General features: G+C 57.6%; 1 protein-coding gene and 1 long non-coding RNA gene across 2 annotated transcripts in view; one reads left to right on the top strand and one right to left on the bottom strand.

Moving 5' to 3' along the window:
* Positions 1-11,263: 11,263 nt before the first annotated feature.
* Positions 11,264-21,122, bottom strand: LOC132542114 (uncharacterized). The gene is made up of 3 exons (XR_009553263.1): positions 20,568-21,122; positions 12,475-12,626; positions 11,264-11,373 (listed from the first exon to the last, which is right to left on the bottom strand). It is a non-coding gene; the product is annotated as an uncharacterized LOC132542114 (long non-coding RNA).
* FYCO1 (FYVE and coiled-coil domain autophagy adaptor 1) overlaps positions 18,186-21,428 on the top strand; it is a 56,179-nt gene continuing 52,936 nt past the window's right edge. The window contains exon 1 of the mRNA XM_060204878.1: positions 18,186-18,340. Within this exon, the coding sequence (XP_060060861.1) occupies positions 18,286-18,340 (55 nt within the window). The 5' untranslated portion in view covers positions 18,186-18,285. The remainder of the gene's footprint in view (positions 18,341-21,428) is intronic.

The raw sequence follows: 21,428 nt of genomic DNA on the forward strand, positions 1-21,428 counted from the left end.
ACCTTAATAAAAGAACGAAACTAATAAGCAACAGTTTTATTTGCCTACTTTTCATTTTTCCTTGCATTTTATATTTTTTATTCATCCCGTGTTTGCAATTCGGTTTGGTGTTTTATTTTCCATTTGCAGCACACGCACAACTGAACTCAGAAGAGCCACACTGCACCCTAGCAGAAGTAGCCCCGGACACCAGAGAGAGCTGTGCAAATCCCAGGAGAAAAGCTCATAGGGACCCTGAGCTTCAATTCAGGGCAGGAAAGGGCATGCTCCGCGCGGCATGCCGGGAATCGTAGTCCGGACCATCCGCTCGCGGGGCTCCATGGGAGTTGTGGCCCTCGGCGCCGTGCGGCATGCTGGGAGTTGTAGTCCCGCCCCATCGGGCGACCGGGTCTGCCTAGCATGGCGGCCCGCGGCGCTCCCCCGTCCTCTTCCGCTCGGCCCCAGAAAGTTTCGCTTCTGCCCGGCCTCGGACCCAGGAGCGTGTAAGTGCCGCAGGGGCCCGTCCGCACCCCCGGGGGCGCTCGCGTCGCTGCCGGCCTCCGAGCGGACAACTTCTCGGCAGGTGCGGCTCGTCACCTGTTGCCAGCCGGTCCCCGCCCCGGGCTCCGGGCGACCCCGGCCGGGAAGCCTGCTGGGTCCGCGGTTAGCTCGCCCGGCCCGGCCCGGCCTGGCCCCTCCCCACCCAGGACTGTTGGGCGCCCACCCGGGCCGGGCCGGGCCTGGAGACAGGGGACAGGCGACAGGAGACAGGAGACAGGCGGCAGGAGACAGGCGACAGGAGACAGGCGACAGGAGACAGACAGGAGACAGGCGACAGACAGGAGACAGGCGACAGGAGACAGGCGACAGGAGACAGGAGACAGGCGACAGGAGACAGACAGGAGACAGACAGGCGACAGGAGACAGACAGGCGACAGGAGACAGACAGGCGACAGGAGACAGGAGACAGGCGACAGGAGACAGACAGGAGACAGACGACAGGAGACAGGAGACAGACAGGAGACAGGCGACAGGAGACAGACAGGAGACAGGTGACAGGAGACAGGCGAGAGGAGACAGGAGACAGACAGGAGACAGGAGACAGACAGGAGACAGGAGACAGGCGACAGGTGACAGACAGGAGACAGGCAACAGGAGACAGGAGACAGGCGACAGGAGACAGGTGACAGGTGACAGGAGACAGACAGGAGACAGGCGACAGGAGACAGGAGACAGACAGGAGACAGACGAGACAGGAGTTAGGAGACAGGCGACAGGAGACAGACAGGAGACAGACAGGAGACAGGCAGCAGGAGACAGACAGGAGACAGGCAGCAGGAGACAGACAGGAGACAGGCGACAGGAGACAGGAGCCCGCGGCGAATGTTCATTTAGGGGAACAGGGCACCCGCCAGCTCCTGCCCCTGCCTGGGGCCCTGTCACGCCCTGACCCCCGGCCAGTCCATCCATGGGTCTCACCCCGGCCAGTCCGTCCATGGGTCTCACCCCGGTCAGTCCGTCCATGGGTCTCACCCCGGTCAGTCCGTCCATGGGTCTCACCCCGGCCAGTCCGTCCATGGGTCTCACCCCGGTCAGTCCGTCCATGGGTCTCACCCCGGTCAGTCCGTCCATGGGTCTCACCCCGGCCAGTCCGTCCATGGGTCTCACCCCGGTCAGTCCGTCCATGGGTCTCACCCCTGTCAGTCCGTCCATGGGTCTCACCCCGGCCAGTCCGTCCATGGGTCTCACCCCGGTCAGTCCGTCCATGGGTCTCACCCCTGTCAGTCCGTCCATGGGTCTCACCCCGGTCAGTCCGTCCATGGGTCTCACCCCGGCCAGTCCGTCCATGGGTCTCACCCCGGTCAGTCCGTCCATGGGTCTCACCCCTGTCAGTCCGTCCATGGGTCTCACCCCTGTCAGTCCGTCCATGGGTCTCACCCCTGTCAGTCCGTCCATGGGTCTCACCCCGGCCAGTCCGTCCATGGGTCTCACCCCGGCCAGTCCGTCCATGGGTCTCACCCCGGCCAGTCCGTCCATGGGTCTCACCCCGGCCAGTCCGTCCATGGGTCTCACCCCTGTCAGTCCGTCCATGGGTCTCACCCCGGTCAGTCCGTCCATGGGTCTCACCCCGGTCAGTCCGTCCATGGGTCTCACCCCTGTCAGTCCGTCCATGGGTCTCACCCCCGGCCAGTCCGTCCATGGGTCTCACCCCGGTCAGTCCGTCCATGGGTCTCACCCCTGTCAGTCCGTCCATGGGTCTCACCCCGGTCAGTCCGTCCATGGGTCTCACCCCTGTCAGTCCGTCCATGGGTCTCACCCCGGTCAGTCCGTCCATGGGTCTCACCCCTGGTCAGTCCGTCCATGGGTCTCACCCCGGTCAGTCCGTCCATGGGTCTCACCCCTGTCAGTCCGTCCATGGGTCTCACCGCGGTCAGTCCGTCCATGGGTCTCACCCCGGTCAGTCCGTCCATGGGTCTCACCCCTGGTCAGTCCGTCCATGGGTCTCACCCCGGTCAGTCCGTCCATGGGTCTCACCCCTGTCAGTCCGTCCATGGGTCTCACCGCGGTCAGTCCGTCCATGGGTCTCACCCCGGTCAGTCCGTCCATGGGTCTCACCCCGGCCAGTCCGTCCATGGGTCTCACCCCGGCCAGTCCGTCCATGGGTCTCACCCCGGCCAGTCCGTCCATGGGTCTCACCCCTGTCAGTCCGTCCATGGGTCTCACCGCGGTCAGTCCGTCCATGGGTCTCACCCCGGTCAGTCCGTCCATGGGTCTCACCCCTGGTCAGTCCGTCCATGGGTCTCACCCCTGGTCAGTCCGTCCATGGGTCTCACCCCGGTCAGTCCGTCCATGGGTCTCACCCCTGTCAGTCCGTCCATGGGTCTCACCGCGGTCAGTCCGTCCATGGGTCTCACCCCTGGTCAGTCCGTCCATGGGTCTCACCCCGGCCAGTCCGTCCATGGGTCTCACCCCGGCCAGTCCGTCCATGGGTCTCACCCCTGTCAGTCCGTCCATGGGTCTCACCGCGGTCAGTCCGTCCATGGGTCTCACCCCGGTCAGTCCGTCCATGGGTCTCACCCCTGGTCAGTCCGTCCATGGGTCTCACCCCGGTCAGTCCGTCCATGGGTCTCACCCCTGTCAGTCCGTCCATGGGTCTCACCGCGGTCAGTCCGTCCATGGGTCTCACCCCGGTCAGTCCGTCCATGGGTCTCACCCCTGGTCAGTCCGTCCATGGGTCTCACCCCGGCCAGTCCGTCCATGGGTCTCACCCCGGCCAGTCCGTCCATGGGTCTCACCCCGGCCAGTCCGTCCATGGGTCTCACCCCGGCCAGTCCGTCCATGGGTCTCACCCCGGCCAGTCCGTCCATGGGTCTCACCCCTGTCAGTCCGTCCATGGGTCTCACCGCGGTCAGTCCGTCCATGGGTCTCACCCCGGTCAGTCCGTCCATGGGTCTCACCCCTGGTCAGTCCGTCCATGGGTCTCACCCCGGTCAGTCCGTCCATGGGTCTCACCCCTGTCAGTCCGTCCATGGGTCTCACCGCGGTCAGTCCGTCCATGGGTCTCACCCCGGTCAGTCCGTCCATGGGTCTCACCCCTGGTCAGTCCGTCCATGGGTCTCACCCCGGCCAGTCCGTCCATGGGTCTCACCCCGGCCAGTCCGTCCATGGGTCTCACCCCTGTCAGTCCGTCCATGGGTCTCACCGCGGTCAGTCCGTCCATGGGTCTCACCCCGGTCAGTCCGTCCATGGGTCTCACCCCTGGTCAGTCCGTCCATGGGTCTCACCCCGGTCAGTCCGTCCATGGGTCTCACCCCTGTCAGTCCGTCCATGGGTCTCACCGCGGTCAGTCCGTCCATGGGTCTCAGCCCGGTCAGTCCGTCCATGGGTCTCACCCCTGGTCAGTCCGTCCATGGGTCTCACCCCGGCCAGTCCGTCCATGGGTCTCACCCCGGCCAGTCCGTCCATGGGTCTCACCCCGGCCAGTCTGTCCATGGTTTTTACTTGTGGTCAAGGCCCATGGCTTTTACTCCTAGCCACAGCCCATATTTCCGTTCTTGATTTTTTAGTCATCTTACCTGATTCGATAGAGACAGCCAGAAATCGAGACAGAAAGGTGGAGACACACAGGGAGAGACAGAGAGACGCCTGCAGCCCTGCTCCCCCACTCCTGAAGCTTTCCCCCCACAGGTGGGGACCAGGGGCTCGAACCCGGATCCTTGCGCACTGTGACGTGTGCGCTCCACCAGGTTGCCACCTCCCGGCCGGCTGCAAGAGCCGAGGATTTTACCCCTGGCCGAGGCCCAGGGTGTTGACCTCTGGTAGCTTTTGAAATGGTGGATTATTAGCTCACAGGGGATCCTCTTCTTAGTTTTTCAAACCACGTCTGTATGTGTGGATTGTGCCTGTGGTGGCCACACTGGCCAGAGCCCACGCGCGTCCAAGCTAGGGCGTGGGGTGGAGGAGGACGGGTGTGTGTTGCCTTTCATAAGAAGGGTGCACGTGGCTCACACCTTATCCTCTCATCCGCAGTTTCCTTTTAATTCGGGCGGCTTCTGGTGTATTCTTCACAGTTCTCAGTGACTGCCCCTCTCCAAAAAAACAGCATTTACTGAAACTGTGGATGTGGGCCACGGCCTGGCGGCCCTTCTGCTGGTCTGACCACAGCAGTTTCCTTTCTGGACAGAGAGATGGGGCAGGGCGATTTGAGGGCAGGGATCAGGCCTTAATCTGCTCACTGCCTTGTGGTCTCCCCTGCGCAGCTTAACTCCCCTGCCATCTGCCGGAGTCGGCTGCCAGTTGCTGAAACTGCTGCGGGTGGCCCCCACCTCCCAAAGCAGGGGGCCCCCCGGTGAGTGGGTGCCACTTGACCCTGGCCCTCTGTGACAGCGAGGGTTCATAGCTGTGTGGTGTCCTGTGCCATGCTAGTTGATCACCACCCTAGAAATTAGAGCTGATTATATCAGGTATGAAACTTGGCCCTTTATGATTAAAAGGGTCTGAGGGGCCCGGTGGTGGCGCATCTGGCTGAGTGCACATGTTATGGCGCACGAGGACCTGGGTTCAAGTCCCCAGCCCCCACCTGCAGGGGGAAAGCTTCACAAGTGGTGAAGCAGGGCTGCAAATGTCTCTCTCTGTCTCTTTCTTTCTGCCTGTCTCTCCTTTCCTCTTGATGTCTGGCTGTCTCCATCCAATAAACAAAGGTAATACAAAATGTAAAGAAGAAATAAAATCATAGACAGGGATCTGAAAACACTCCTGCTTTGGGAAGCAATCTTTCTGCGTCAGTTAGAAATGTCCCCCTCTGTGTGTGCCTGGCGGTGGTGCCCATAATGGAGCACAGTGGCACCAGGCTCTGGGGCCCAGGTTCAAGCCCCCAGGCCCCCCATGGCAGTGGGGGACTCTCAAGCTGTAGAGCATTGCTGAATCCCCCCCCCATTTCTCTGTCTCTGTCTCTGTCTGCAGAAGAGAAATGAAAGAAAGAAGCAAAGGCTGCTGGAGTGGTGGGGTCCTAGTGCAGGCCCCGAGCCCCAGCGGTAACTCAGGTGACAAAACAAGAAGAAGACAAACAAAGGTTCAGTTTTGTGGAGAGCTGCCTTTAGTTTTTAATTTATTTTTAAATTATCTTTATGTATTGAATAGACACACCCAGAAATTGAGACAATAGGGGGAGATAGAGAGGAAAAGAGGCAAACACCTGCAGCCCTGCTTCACCACTTGTGAAGCTTTGTGCCCTGGGGCTCAAACCCGGGTCCTTGCGTATTGTAGCATGTGCGCTCAGCCAGGGGCGCCACCACCCAGCCCCAAGTTTTTCAATTTTTTTTAAAACTATTTTACTAGGGAAATATTTGACTTTTTGTTGTCGTTGTTGTAGTGTGATCCTTTCACTGCTTTTTTTTTAAGCTTTTATTTATTTATGAATGAGAAAGATTGGAGGAAAGAGAGAGAGAGAGAGAGAAAGAACCAGACATCACTCTGGTACATGTGCTGCTGGGGATCAAACTCAGAACCTCATGCTTGAGAGCCCAGCGCTTTATCCCTTGCGCCACCTCCCGGACCACCTCACTGCTTCTTGGAAAGTGTTTGCTCCTTGTGGCTCTTTTGGACTGGGCACCCACATGAGTTTAGAAGCCACATTTTTAGTTTAGTCCCTTTAGGCTGGGATGACGTGAACCCCCCCACAACAACACAAGGAACGCTTCCAACATGGCAGCCCCCCCCTTCCCACCTGAGAGGAGAATATTAACGTCTCTCGCAGTGATTCCAAGGGAACTGTGGTGACTCAAGACTAGAATGTCCGTGAACGCGAGGTAGAGGAAGCATGACCTGTGTGTGTAGTTTCATGGTGAGAACCACTCGTCAGGGCTCAGAGTCTGGAGCCGTACCCACTGGGGCAGCCCAGGCACCCGGTGAGCAGGTACGTTGGTTCACGCCCGTGCGAGCAGAGAGAGGCCGAGAGGGACCTTGTGGGAATCCGCTCCTCTGGTGGCTGACCTGTGGTGTTGCTCATGGGACAAAAACTTCTATTTGTTGGTGATGTAAACGGCATTTTTAGAAGGAGGTGGTGCCTATTGACTGGTCCACGAGCTTCTGTTGGAGCAGCTAGACAGGCCAGCAGGCCGGGTATTTCCACTGGCATGTGTTGACCTGCTCGCAGTGTTTGGAGGTGGCTTTGCAGGTGGCCCACGTGTCGGTGCCATCTCTATAACCAGAGCTCGGGCCCCACGGCTCTGAGGAGAGGAGAGTGGCAAAAGTCGTGCTCAGTCGGGCAGGAAGCCTTTTCCCCTCTCCCTCTCAGGGCCCGCGGCCCTTCCTGTTGGCACGGGTCTCGGTATTTGAGTCCTGCGGTCTACCCACTGAGCTATCCCCTTGGCCACAGGTCTCAGTATTTACAAAACACCACAGTCCTGCTTCTCTCTGGGCCAGATCCGTCATCAGCGTTAAGACTGCATCCGTCCGTCCGTCCGTCCCTCCGTCTGTGTGGTTCCTAGGAGAAATCTTGATCTGGCCACGCTGCTGAGGCTGGTTCTGGGGCCCAAGGGCAAGTTTGGCCAGTCCCCTCGGAGCCGGGCATGCGGCCTGCTCAGCAGGGAGAGAAACTTTGAGTTATGGGAGCCTCTGCACTCCAGAAGAAAACATGAAGCGACAGAGTGTATCGCAGGCGAGCCATCCGTATGCTGGACAGTAGGCTGAGAGGGAGAGACCCTTCCGAAGATGCAGAACAGGAGCCGGGCCGCGCTGTGCCTGTGAACACGCACGTTGCCATGCTGAAGGACCCAGGTTCGAGCCCCCAGTCCCCACCTGTGGGGGTGGAGGTGTGTGCGGGGAGCCTCACAAGAGGTGGAACCGTGCTGCACACGTCTCTCTCCTTCCCTCTCCCCTCTCCCCAATTCTCTCTGTCTCTCTAAGAAAAAGAAAGACAAGTAAAGTCTTACTGGAAAGACTTAGAACAAGCTGGCAGCTGAACCAGAGGTAGCAGTTAATATGGAGGGAGAAAGAATTTGCAGAGTGGAACCTTAGCCCCAGGTGCTTTGTCCATGGCATCTTCCTCCCTAGTTAGGAGCAGACACGGGTGATCAGAAAACACAACCGTGGGGCCGGGCGGTGGCCCACCTGGCTGAGCGCACACGTCACAGTGCGCAAGGACCCAGGTTCAAGCCCCCGGTCCCCACCTGCAAAGGGAAAAGCTTTGCCAGTGGTGAAGCAGGGCTGCAGGTGTCTCTCTGTCTCTCTCCTGCTCTGTCTCCTCCTCCCCTCTCAACTTCTGACTCTCTCTATCCAATAAATAAAAATACGTGATCGCTCACTCAATTGTCCCTCCTCTCTCTCTCTCTCACACACACACACACACACACTGAGAGAGAGAGAGAGAGAGAGAGAGAGAGAGAGAGAGAGAAGGTCAGATGATCTTAGGAAAGAGGTTTGCTAAAACTGTCTGAAAACAGTTTGGTCAGCTAAACACACCCAGAGGCCCGCCCGGCCGCTCACGCGTGGTCTCTAGTCTGTCATAGACGCCATGAGTGCTTAACCTGCTGTGCCACCGCCTGGCCGAGTCTGTCATATATGGTGGGATAGGTAACGGAGGCTTCATGTGACTGGTCTGACTCCAAAACCTGAATAGCATCCCAGCAGGCAAGACTTGGATGTCGCTGGTGAAAGACCAGCCGGATGCACTGCCCACTGCACACAGCTGTGGCACCAGCCTCGGCCTCGGCCTCGTTGGGCTCCCTGTTTGCCAGCATCGCCTCCCTGCTTAGCCCATCTGCATCCAGATCCCTGCTCTTTTTTTATTAATGATTTAATAATGATGAATAAGATCGCACAAGATGGGCACAATTCCACACAGTTCCCACCACCAGAGTTCTGTGTCCCATCCCCTTCATTGGAAGCTTCTCTGTGCTTTATCCCTCTGGGAGTCTGGACCCAAATTCTTTATGGGGAGCAGAAGGTGGGAGTTCTGGCTTCTGTCATTGCTTCTCCACTGGACGTGGGTGTTGGCAGGTGCATCCACACCCCCGGCATGTGTCTGTCTGTCCCTAGTGGGGCAGGGCTCTGGGGAGGAGAGGCTCCAGGACACATGGGTGAGGACGTCTGCCCAGGGAGGTCAGGAGGGCGTCATGGCAGTGTTTGCATTTTGGTGGCTGAAGGGTGGTAAGATATACAGCAGGACACATTGTTCAATAAACAGGAACCCAAAGGTAGGAATAGAGCAGATGAAATTAGGGGTCTTTGTTTGGGAAGAAGCTAGGAAGTCTATTTTAGTTATGTTCCAAGGGGTCCGTGACTTTAGTAATTTTTTGCGTTAGCCCAATGACTAATATGCAGGTGAGCTGAAAACAGTGTCTGGGAAGATGGAGCTAGCAAACGGGCTCAGTGCAGAGAGTAACTCGCTCCCAGATTCCTTATTTATTTATTTATTTTTTACCTCCAGGGTTATTGCTGGGGTTCGGTGTCTGCACTATGAATCCACTGCTCCTGGAGGCCATTTTTCCCATTTTGTTGCCCTTGTTGTTATTGCCATTGATGATGATATTGTTGGATAGGACAGAGAGAAATGGAGAGAGGAGGGGAAGACAGAGAAGGGGAGAGAAAGAGAGACACCTGCAGACCTGCTTCACCGCCTGTGAAGTGACTCCCCTGCAGGTGGGGAGCTGGGGGCTCGAACCGGGATCCTTATGCCGGTCCTTGTGCTTCACACCATGTGCGCTTAACCCGCTGTGCTACCGCCTGACCCCCAGGTTCCTGTTCTTACCAGCCCCGGAGCACAGCACATCACAGATCCACCAATCTCTCCCTCAGTCATCCGAGTTCCTTGTTAGTGACTCTAGAGCCAAACTTGCGGGTGTGGAGAGAGGCAAGGGATTATGGGAGTGCTCCTTACAGAGTGTGAAGGGGGCTTCTGACTGGGCCGCCTAGGGCCTGGTGCCATGCTGCACACTGTCCTCAGCCCAGCCAGGCCTCCTCGGCTTCACTCCCGGGTGGAGCTTGGGAAGCAAGGCCAGTGAAGGAAATCAAGACGAAGCTTGGGCTGGGGAGGTGTGTCGCACGAAAGCAAAGGACTCTGGGGCTGCAGGGACTCTCGGGTCCTGGTGCGTGATGGGGAGAGAGTGTCTTGCAGACACCTCCTGTGGCCAAAAGAGAAGTTGTCCTATGTGTCCTCGACTGTACAATGAGCCTTTTTAAAGAAGAAAATTGTTATCTTTATTGGATAGAGACAGCCAGAAATCAAGAAGAAGGGGGGAGGTAGAGAGGGGGAGACAGAGAGACACCCACAGCCCTGCCTCACCACTCGCAAAGCTTTCCCCCTGTAGGTAGGGACCAATGGCTTGAACCTGGGTCCTTGCACATTGTAACATGTGCGCTCAACCAGGTACACCACCCTTGGCCCCATAGAATAAGCCATTAACCCCCAATACAGTGATATAAATCCACCCCACCCTTGGAATCATCATTGAGCCCATCATATCTTCACAATGATGACACCGTGTCTACAATTACGTGACTTACGCACCATCTTGTTTGACATAAAAGTAATCTGCACTCCAGTTTGCTTGGGGAACTTGAGAAAAGGATCCTGGGGGGGTGTGCAGTGGCGCACCCTGCCAGTGTACACACGTCCCTGCAGGTCTGCGGGTCTGTCTGTCTGTCTGTCTTCTCCCCACAACCTCTCACTTTCTAGCCTGTCCAATAAAATAGATTAAAAACTAGATGAGGAAAAGAACGTTTTGAAGATCTACCCATCCCCCCAAGGAGTGACCGTTGTTGGTGGATTGCTGGTAGGTCCGGCCTCCTGGAGGTCGTCTGCTGGTGGAGAAGGTCCGTGTGTGGCTAAGAGTCTGTCAGACTGTTCCTCCTCCGTCCGTTCACTCAGGGACTGCTTTGTTGCACATTCATCAGGCTCTGCTGGGTGCTGGGGCAACACTGGCCAGCCATGGAGCTTACACAACCGAAAGAGAGTCTAAAACAAGAAGTCCCCAGACGGCAGGTGGCTACAAAGTGGAGCCGGGAAAGCGCCCATGCCCATGCCCCGGGTACCGTCTGGGCTTGGAGTCATGAGCAGAGTTCAGTCTGGGGCTTTGTGGGTCTACCTCCCTCCATCGGGTGTCCGTCAGAGCTCAGGTGAAGTCTCCCATCTGTCCGCCAGCCAGCTTGTCTCTCGCCCTGGAGAATGAGACCCCTTCACAGCCGTAGTCCCGGGCCGGCTGGGTGGCCCCTGTGCCAAGGGCCCAGCGGTGCTTCTCGCCCCCATGAGCACGGGCCAGCTTGGCAGCTACATTTTGGGGCTGCCTGTCCTTGTGCAGCCTGTCTCCTCGACACGGGGCTCAGGGGCCTGTCCAGGCCGCCCAGGTGACATCCCCGCAGGCGTGTGGGCGGCTGTGCCCAGGTGTGCGCCCGTCGCCTCCTGCCTGATGTCTCCTGTGGGCTCTGCACTGACAGGACCCGGATGGGCCCCTGGCTTCCCAGCCTGGATGTAACATTTGGCTCCCGCCAGGCCCCGCCCACCCGCAGGGCAGCGGCTCACACCCCCACACCCCAGCCACCCCCACCCTGGCATCACCCTGCCAGCTCTGTGCATGTTCTGGGCCAAGATCCTTGGCACCCGGACGCGATGCCAGGAGTGCTCTTCCCTGGGACGGGCAAGACGATTGGGTGTGCCTGGGGGCCAGTGACCCAGGCCTGCGGCCGGCCCACACCCCCACACCCCAGTTACAGTCCTGTAGAGCCGGTTGGCCTAGTGAGCCTCCACTCACCCACGCAGAAGCCTCCGCCTCTGAGCAGGCCTCCCGCGGGCTTCTGGCACTCTCCCCGGGCACGGGAAGCTCTGCGAGCCGCCTGCCCACCCGCCAGCCAGGACCTCCGTGGGCCTTCAGAGCTGCAGGTACCAGCCAAGTGCCCCTGGGGCGACAGCCAGAAAGACAGGAAATCAGCGTCTAGAACGACCTTGCACTTCGCTTCCCTGTGGCCTCAGTTCTGCTGTTCCTGAGCCAGGGCTCCATGCTCTTTTCTAGATTGCAGATAGAAAGGGGGAGGGAGAGGGGAAGACCTCCTCAGCAGTGCTCCACCACCTGCAGAGTCTCCTCTCGTGTCATGGTGCTCCCGTGTGGTGCCAGGGCTCCAGCCCCGGGCCTCACATGTGGTCAGGTGTGTGCCCACTGGGTGAGGTATGTCCGGGCCCCAGGCCTTCTGCTGTAGACTGGCCTGAACTGCCCCTCTGTGAGGGATTTCTAATGGGTGTGCTCCACCGTGACCGAGGTGGGTGGGGAGGAGCCCGCCAGGCAGGGTGCCCTCTCTCGGCCTGTTGTTGTGTTGGGAGTGAGTAGAGAAGATCCTCAAAAGCAAAGCATGGCTGTCTGTCCTACCTCAGCCCTCCCCTCCCTTTTTCCCTCCCTCCCCCCCTCCCCTTTCCAGTCTTTCTCCCATGTGGCTACTCAGAGGCTGTTGTCCCTGCCAGAGTGTATTTCTCAGCGGCAGTGATGGTCCTCTGTGCCGTGGAATAAGGCAGGCTGTCTGAGTCCGTGTCTCTGTGCTGTGCGACCTCTGGGGCGCTTATACCTGGGCAGGTGTCGACCAAACTCAGAGACAGAGGACAGTCCTTTACCTCTAACGTGATCCTAGAGTTCAGACAGCAGCCTCGAGCATGTAGGCCCAAGTGATAGATAAGAATTCTTTATGATGATTTTTGAGATTTAGTCTTTTTTGTTGTTGTTTATTTCATTTCTATTTTATTTTTCTCATCTTTAACAGGACAGAGAGAAATTGAGAGGGGAGATGGAGATAGAGAGGGAGAGAGAGAGACAGAGAGACACCTGCAGCCCTGCTTCACTGCTCTGAAGCTTTCCCCCTGCAGGTGGGGACCAGGAGCTTGAACCTGGGTCCTTGTGCGTGGTCAAGGGTGTCCTTAACCAGGTGCACCACCACCCAGCCAGATGTCTTCAGACATTCTAGATAAACCTTAATGTGACTTTAAAATGGCTGGCCAGAGAATGCGGTGTTTACCAAGTGTCATCCAGCTGACAGGTGAAGGGCTCGTTCAGGCAGCTGTGGAGGCCGACCCTGGGCTGCGGCTCTCGGGAGGTGTGGGGTCTGGGCGTCCTCCCCTCCAGTGCTCACGCACAGTGCCGCTGCCATGCTGCCTGCACAGAGGCTGCCTGGGTGTCAGCAGAGGTAGGAGAAGAGTTTGCAGGGGGCTGTGGCCCTCATGGGCTTCCCGGCGCTCTCTCTCTCTCTCTCTCTCTCTCTCTGTTTCAGAAAGGCCTGTGGCCCTTTTGACACAGAGAGACTCTGCATTTGGGCTCTGCCAGGTTCATGGCACTGAAAACTTCCTGGAACTTCCCTTCCCGACTGTTGGGAACCAGAGGGGCGTGGTGAGCTCGTCCTGACACACCCCTGCAGCCAGACTGGTCGTCTTCTGGCTAGGAACGTTTGCCGGAGAACCAGCCCTGTGTGTCTGGACTGTTGAGACCCCTTGGGCTCTCGGGAAGGTAGAGCAGCTGAAGACGGAGCTACTTCTCAGTGACAAGTGGGTTGTTTTTTGTGTGTTTTGTTTTTATTTTTTTTATTATGTTGTAGAAAGGGAGAGAGACAGAAAAACACCTGCAGCCCTGCTTCACCACTTGCAAAGCTTCCCCCCTACAGGTGGGTCGTCCTGGGGGGCTCGAACCCAGGCCCTTGCTCATTGCAAAATGTGCCCTCAACCAGGTGCGCCGCCACCACTCCCTGTTTTTGGTTTCTTTTTTTTAAAAGATAGAGACAGAGAGGCAAAGAGATAGTGAGAGAGACCACAGTGGTGGAGCCTTGAACCTGGAATGAGGTTTTGTATTTTTTTGTTTTGTTTTAAGAGAGTCGGTGACTTAGTCAGCCCTGCCTGAGTCATGGCCCCCAGAAGAACTGAGTCCAGACAAGTTCTGAGTTGGTCAACACGTTGGCATGCTGGGGCTGGTGGGTGGGTACCCCTGAAGTGGACGTCTGGCTAGCACAGCCCTCCCCCTCATCCCCCACCTCCACTGTGCTCCCACTCGACCGTTCCTGCATCGCTTCCTTTACAATAAGCCAACCGGGGGCCGGATGGTGGCTCACCTGGCTGAGCGCACGTTACAGTGCGCAAGGACCCAGGTTCGAGCCCCCAGTCCCCATCTGTAGGGGGTAAGCTTCATGAGTGGCGAAGCAGGGCCGCAGGGGTCTCTCTCCCTCTCTGTGCCCCCTTCTCCCTCGATTCCTGGCTGTCTCTATCCAATAAATAAACATGCTAAAACGAGCTCACAAGAGTCACGTATCGTCCCACACTTGGTGAGACGTTCTCTTCTCGCACACGCCAGGCCTGGGGAGGGATCCAGAGAGCCCCCCAGTTTCAGTCAGTTGGTCTGAAGCTCAGACTTGCCGCTAGTGTTTGCTGCCAAGCAGCCCTTCGTCTGTACCAGCTCCAGGGGGTTTCCCAGCTTGGAATTTGGCTGTAGGTCGCCCTGCTGGTGTTGGCGCTGGCTATCAGTTTGGGGCAAAGTCACGTATTTGGAATCGGAAGTTTTCTGAGTAAAAAGTGCATTTCTCAACCAAAGGACAAGTTACCTAGAGACCTGCGGATTCCAGCCCTGTGTGGAGCTAGACAGTGCCCCAGGCTGTCCTCTGCTGTTGGCTGAGCAGGGCCTCTGACTGAGGAAGGAGGGCGGGAGGCCAGGGTGGTCCTTCCAGATTCAGGCGTGTGGCCTCCGCGGTGACCACACTCTCCTCAAAGGCTTGGGGCTCCTTCCTGCCACCCTGTGCAATGTCGCAAGTGGACCCGGCTATGACTGGCCGGGCCGGCAGCCAAGTGGTCAGGGCTCTTTGCCTTGGTGGTGACACAGGGTCTTTGGAGAGGCCTTCTCTGTCATCAGCGGCTGGGCACAGCTCACCCTGTGCCCTGGGAACTTGGCGTCAGCCGACCACACCCCGGGGTCAGGCAGAGAAAGGCCCGTGGGGCCCAGACTGGCACGTGGGCAGCGCCACCAGGGCCCCACGACACCCCAGAGCAGCCGTTTCTGTGTTGAGCCCCACCGTGGCACAGTATCTGCTCGGTCCTGCGCCAGTCCCCGCGCACTGGGCTCCACAGAGCCCCCACCTGCCAGGGCCGCTGGCCGCGCTGTCCTGTGATGCCCACGCCACGTCCTGGACCAGCTCTGCAGGGTGTTTGCTGCTGTGGCTCCCGCCCTGGGCCCTGGCCTCCAGTGCACACCCTGACTTGGCAGCAGTCAGGGAAGGGGAGCGCAGGCCCTTCACCCTGGCACGCTTCCCGCCTGGGCATCTCCCGTCCGTCGGGGTCATCCACCACAGAGTCCAGTCCACCCGCCGTGCAGTGTGTTCAGCCAGCCCTCCCTGGAGCGAGATTCAGTGACACCCCCCTGCTTTGGGTCCCTTGCGTCTTGTTGAAATCCCTCGAGATGCTGCGTTTGTCCAGATGCACTCTTCCGTATGTGAGTTTTGACAAGTAGCCCTTTGCCACGTGCCTGTGGTCATGTGACCATCATTGAGGACAAAACCCACCCCCACCCGCCGCCAGTTCCCGTTTTCTGCTGGACTCAGTCCCTGCCTCCCTTTATTTAGCCCAGCCCTTGGCCACCGCTGACCCGACCTCTCCTCTCCCGGCCGGTGTGGTGTTCTGCCTTCACACAGGCAGTCACGCTAGTGGGGCCGCACGCAGGGAGCAGAGTCTGCAGCCGGCTCCTCTCCCTGGACCAGCAGCATGGGCCGTGCAGGATGAGCTCACGCGTGCTCGGCGCAGTCCTCCACACGGGCCTCTGGGATGCTTCTCCGCCTGGTTCCCTGGCCCAGAGCCAAGCTCCTCCAGCACTGGGCTGTGCCCTGCCTGTGTCCCCAGCCTGCACATTCTGGGTGCCTGGCAGAGTGCTGGGCCCGGTCCCCTCTGCCTCCCCCGAGGGGCCAAATGCCGGCCTGGGCAGCAGAGTGGCCACGCCTGGGCTCTGACGCCCTCTGCAGGGTTCCCGCTCGGCTCTGTGCTTAGCAGGTGAACCGAGAGATGCCGAGAGGGCATCAGATGGGCTTCTCAAAACCCCCCCCCCAAGTTTGGAGTCTGTCAAGGACAGAGTGCCTGCCTGCCTGCCCCTGACCTTGTTTTCACCGAGTCACAGCTGCCCGGCATGCCTGCTGAAAATAGATGGAGGCTGGGTTGTTCAGTGCTGCCCTGCTCATTTGTGGCTGGAGCAGCTAGGGGGAGACCACGTCCAGGGGCGTCTGACACTGATTTCTGAGGCAGTAAGCAGAGCTGATGAGAGAGAGCCAGCTTGTGGTAGAAGAGAGGAGGTGGTGGCAGGTTACTTGAGAGCAGGTTGCCGTCGTTGATGTTTGTTTCAGTCTGGCTTCTTTCTCTCTACATGAAGCAGTTCTTGTATTTATTGGGGCTCATACCTTTTCTTTTTACATTTTTTATTAGTGATTTAATAATTATTAACTAGACCGTAGGATAAGAGGGGCATACAGTTCCCACCACCAGAGTTCCCTGTCCCATCCCCTCCATTGGAAGCTTCCTTATTCCTTATCCCTTTGGGACTCTGGACCCAAATTCTTTATGGGGAGCAGAAGGTGGGAGCTCTGGCTTCTGTCACTGCTTCTCCACTGGACATGGGTGTTGGCAGGTGGATCCACACCCCCAGCCTGTCTCTGTCTGTCCCTAGTGGGGCAGGGCTCTGGGGAGGGGAGGTTCCAGGACACATGGGTGAGGACGTCTGCCCGGGGAGGTCAGGATGGTGTCATGGTAGCATCTGCAACTTGATGGCTGAAAGGCAGTAGACATAAAGCAGGAAAAATAGTTTAATAAACAGGAACCCAAAGGTAGGAACAGAGCAGATGAAATTAGGGGTCTTCAGTTGAGAAGAAACTAGGATGTCTGTTTTAGGTCTGTTCTAAGGGGCCCGTGACTTTAGTAATTTTTGCCTGAGCCCAACAGCTAACATGCAGGTGAGCTAAAAGTATTGTCTGGGAGGATGGTGTCAGAGCTGAGAACAGGCCTTTCTAGAAAGCTGGATCAGGGCAGAGTAGCTCCCAAATATGGTGTTTACCCCATTGATGTAGGTTACGAGGGCCCGTGTCTATTCACATTAGCACAGGAGCCTGTGTGACCTGAGTCCCTGTAGGTCTGAGCTCACAGTCCACGGTCACAGCTGGAACATTCCAGGCTGCTCTCATGTCAGGACCCGTCTTCCTCAAGGGGCAGAGCAGGCTGACCAGCCTCCCTGCAGAGAGTGGGACGTGGCTGCTCTGCAGTGAGGGCAGGTCCTGGGGAGGCCACAGGAGGGCTTGTGAGGATGGTCCTTCAGAGCTGAGCAGCGAGGCCCACCTCTTCATATTGTCCCTAGCAATGCTCAGCCCCCCTTCACTGCGTTTGGCTTTCTGGGTGCCTTTCTGCCCGGCTCGTTGGCACCCGGCTGAGCTCCCCAGGTCTGGCCTGTGCCCTGTGTGTCTCTGCGTCTCCAGCTGACATCCACGGCAGTTCTGGGTCAATTGCTCAGTGACAGGGACTCAGGAGCCAAGCCCCGGGGCTTGTGACCAGAGCGGCCAGGGCATGCCTCACCTTTCCAGTCCTTCCTGGCTTCGTGCTAGTCACGTGCTTCTCTGAAGGCCGGTTCTCCACCGAGTGACAGTGGAGGGAAAGAGGCGCGTCTGTGAAACACCTAGAGGACCAGCCCCGGACAGGCCCCCTGGCCAGAGAGTGGTGGCTGCGACCTCTCCTCCTGCTGGTCGCTGTTGCCAACACTCGTTCTTTTTTTTCCCCCTTTATGGTGCCCTTGGTTTTTTGATGTTGTTGTCGTTATTATTGTTGTTGATGATGTCATCATTGTTGGACAGGACAGAGAGAAATGGAGAGAGGAGGGGAAGACAGAGACGGGGAGAGAAAGACAGTCACCTGCAGACCTGCTTCACCGCCTGTGAAGCGACTCCCCTGCAGGTGGGGAGCCGGGGCTCGAACCGGGATCCTTACACCGGTCCTTGCACTTTGTGCCACGTTTGCTTAACCTGTTGCACTACTGCCTGAGTCCCGCCAACACTCATTCTTTGTGCCAGCGACCCAGGGGGCGGATCAGAGCTGGAGGGAAGGTCCCAGGAGCCTCAGTGCACGCCCAGACTTCTTCCCAGTCTGCCCCATCTCCTTGTATCTGTTGGTCTCCTACCCCCACCGTGTCCTGAAACCACTTCCGCAGCTGCCCAAACAGGCTGCTAACTTGGGACAGGCAGCCAGAGGGGGCCTGTCACTGAGCTTAAAATAGAGGCGCGTCCTGGACCGGCCCCGAGGGCAGCACGGCCCTGTTTGCAGAGCAGGCTGGGTCCGGCCGGCTCTCCTCGGCCCAGCAGCCCCCAGGGTACGTGTCCTCAGCTTCTTACCCCAACTGCAGCCTAGGCAGAGCTTGCTGACCAGCCCTTGAAGAAGGGAAGCCCCGGGAGGGTGCGGGAGAGACCGGGACTGGTGCGAGCGAGCGTGTGAATGTGTGTCCTGCTGGCTCTGAGCTCTGGGCTCGGGGACTGGGAGGCGCTGGTCAGGGCGGAAGGGGAGGCTGGGGTCCCACCCAAGGCAGGAGACCCTGCTCAGCCCCGTGTCCTTCCAGCCAGGGCACCGTGGGTGACAGTGTCCGTGTGTCAGTGCAGCCAGGCCTCGCTCACAGAGGGAGGCAGAGGCTCTGCCCAGAGCAGTTCCCTCACCCTCACCGGGGAACTGCTCTCCCAGCCCTGCCCTGCCCCCTCAGGTGCCGCCATGGAGTCTGACCTCTGCTGACCAGACCCGGGAGGAGCTGCACGGCCAAGGGAGGCGGCCCGCGGCCAGACAGCATGGCCGCCTGCAGCGCAGAGAGCCAGCTGCAGAGAATCATCCGGGATTTGCACGGTAGGCCCTGCGCGGCGGCAGCAGTGGCGAGTGTGTTGGGCTCGCCTCTGGGCCCTCTCTGGCTGCCCAGACGCAGCCCTTTCCTTGGTGTTCACTCTCAGAGTGACTGGACCCTGGGGACACATTGCATGAGATATGCGGGGCTCAGATGTCGCCCCCAGGGGGACTGGGCAGCCGCCGACCAGGGTGCAGTGAGGCCGCTGTCAGCAGCGCCAGACACCTCCGTCAGGCTTGGGTCTGATCTCAGCGTGTGTCTGAGTGTGAGTGTGAGTGTGTGTGAATGTGTGCGTGTGTGCGTGTGAATGTGCATGTGTGAGTGTGTTTGTGAATGTGTGAGTGTGCGTGTGTGCATGTGAATGCATGTGTGTGTGAATGTGAGTGTGTGTGCGTGTGAATGTGCATGTGTGTGAATGTGTGTGTGCATCTGTGTGTGTGAATGTGCATGTCTGTGTGTGTGTGAATGTGCATGTCTGTGAGTGTGTGAATGTGTGTGTGAGTGTGTGTGAATTTGTGAGTGTGTGTGAATGTGCATGTGTGTGAGTGTGTGTGTGAATGTGCATGTGTGCGTGTGTGAATGTGTGTGCGTGTGAATGTGCATATGTGTGTGCGAATGTGTGTGTGTGTGAATGTGCATGTCTGAGTGTGTGAATGTGTGTGTGTGCGTGTGAATTTGTGAGTGTGTGTGTGTGTGTGAATGTGTGTGAGTGTGTGTGAATGTGCATGTGTGTGTGAATGTGTGTGTGTGCATGTCTGTGAGTGTGTGAATGTGTGAGTGAGTGTGTATGTGCGTGTGTGTGAATTTGTGAGTGTGTGTGTGAATGTGCATGTGTGTGTGTGTGTGTGAATGTGCATGTGTGAGTGTGTGAATGTGTGTGTGTGTATGTGCGTGTGTGTGAATTTGTGAGTGTGTGTGTGAATGTGCATGTGTGTGTGTGCATGTGTGAGTGTGTGAATGTGTGTGTGTGAATGTGCATGTGTGTGAGTGTGTGTGTGTGTGAATGTGCATGTGTTCACATGTATGAGTGTGTGAATGTGCATGTGTGAGTGTGTGTGTGTGCATGCGTGAGTGTGCTTTTCAAGCTACCTGTTCAGCCTCTGTTAGGCCTTTGGCTGAACCCCACGTGCCTCCGGCTTGGCTCACTGGGGAGCAATGCTTCTGTCCCCGTCAGCAGGAAGAGGAAAGAGACCCATCTTTCCTGTTCTGTTCTCCCGCCTGGTCCGAGTTGCAGACCAGTTGCCTGTGACACACTCCAGCTCTGGACCTGCTGGGCCCCTCACTCCCCCAGACCCAGGAAGTCAGGATTTGTGCCCTTCCTTCTCCCTGAAGAAAGGTGAGGTGGGGACGGGCCTGTGCAGAGCAGTACAGTTGGAAGGAGCCCTTGTTTTCACCACTGAGTGCAGAGTCTGGGGCCCAGGGTCACTCTTTAAGATGATGTCCCAAGCCTGGGAACTTGGGCAGGTTTTTCCACTCCCCTCATCTGCCCCCCAACACACACACACTCACATACACACTCACACACACTCACACACACAGAGACACACACAGACACACACATACTCTCACACACACATACACACACAGAGACACACACAGACACACACACACACTCTCACACACACACACACACACTCACACACACACACTGTCACACACACAGACACACACACACTGTCACACACACAGACACACACACACTCACACACACACATAAACTCACACAGACACACAGTCACACAAACACACACAGAGACACTCACACATACACAGAGACACACACAGAGACACACACGCACTCACACACACACAGAGACACACACACACACAGAGACACAGACACACACTCACACATACACAGAGACACACACTCACACACAGAGACATTCACACACACAGACACTCACACACACACACTCACGTACACACACACTCACAGGCCTCTTTAAAAGTCCAGCATGTCAGGGTTAACGAGCCTGAAGCTGTCACTCTTCCACGTCCTGGAGAGCACAGTGACACTCTTCCCCACACGCTGAAGGCCTGGCCCCTGGCTGCTCAGCACGGTGACCAGCTGCAGCCTCACACCAGCGTCCTCTGAGCAGGGGCAGTCCTGAGGGTCAGAGAGACACAGCAGTGTCCAGCCTTGCCAGCTACTTGCGTGGGCCTCACGGCCTCTGAGAGCCAGTGTTTATGAGCCTCTCCCCGGGTGCCAGGCCCCACCCTGTATCTTACATGGCTCTTAATAACCCGATTCTTGGGGAGGAACCATTGTTGCCCGCATTCAGGAGATGTGGAAATGGCGCAAAGAGGGTGAGTGAGCGCCTACGGTCAGGAATCTGGCTGAGTGGCGTCTGGGCTTGCCCACCTGCACGGTGCCCAGAATCTGCTTTACTCAGTATTTTTCCTTTTTCTTTTTATCCTTTTTTTGGTTTATTTTATTGTGTGGGAGAGGAGAGCACCGCTCTGCCATTCTGTGTGATGCCAGGGATCAGACCTAGGTCCTCCTAGGTAGGAGGTGTGTGTCCTCCCACAGAGAAAACTCCCCAGCCTGGTGTCTCTGCCCCCAAACCACACCCGTCAGCCTCCAGCTAAGCTGGGCCATTCTGACACGTCAGAACCAGTTTCTCTCGTGACTACAGTTTTTCTCTGAGTCTCCAGAGGTCCTCACAGGGACAGGGAAAGAAAGAGAGAGATGAGCTGCCACTCTGGACCTGGGAGGGAGGACAGGCCGTGGCATTTATCCCAGATGTCCTTTCTCAGCCCACGGACTGGACTGCCTGTCTTGTCACCCCAGAGGTCCTGGACCTCCGAGACTCTCGTAAGCTTTGGTGCTGTACTCACAGAACATTTCATAAGACTTTCTTCCTTCCTCTCTTTCTTTCTTTCTTTCTTTCTTTCTTTCTTATTTGCCACCAGGGTTATTGCTGGGGCTCGGTGCTGGCACTACAAATCCACTGCTCCTGGTAGAAGTTTCTTTCCATTTTATTGGGTAGGACAGAGAGAAATTGAGAGAGGAGGGGGAGACAGAGAAGGAGAGAGACAGATGTCTGCAGAGCTTCTGCGCTGTCCAATAAGGTGTTGCCTGTGTCGCGG

The sequence above is a fragment of the Erinaceus europaeus genome, chromosome 12 (assembly GCF_950295315.1).
Source record: "Erinaceus europaeus chromosome 12, mEriEur2.1, whole genome shotgun sequence".
Taxonomy (NCBI): Eukaryota; Metazoa; Chordata; class Mammalia; order Eulipotyphla; family Erinaceidae; genus Erinaceus; species Erinaceus europaeus.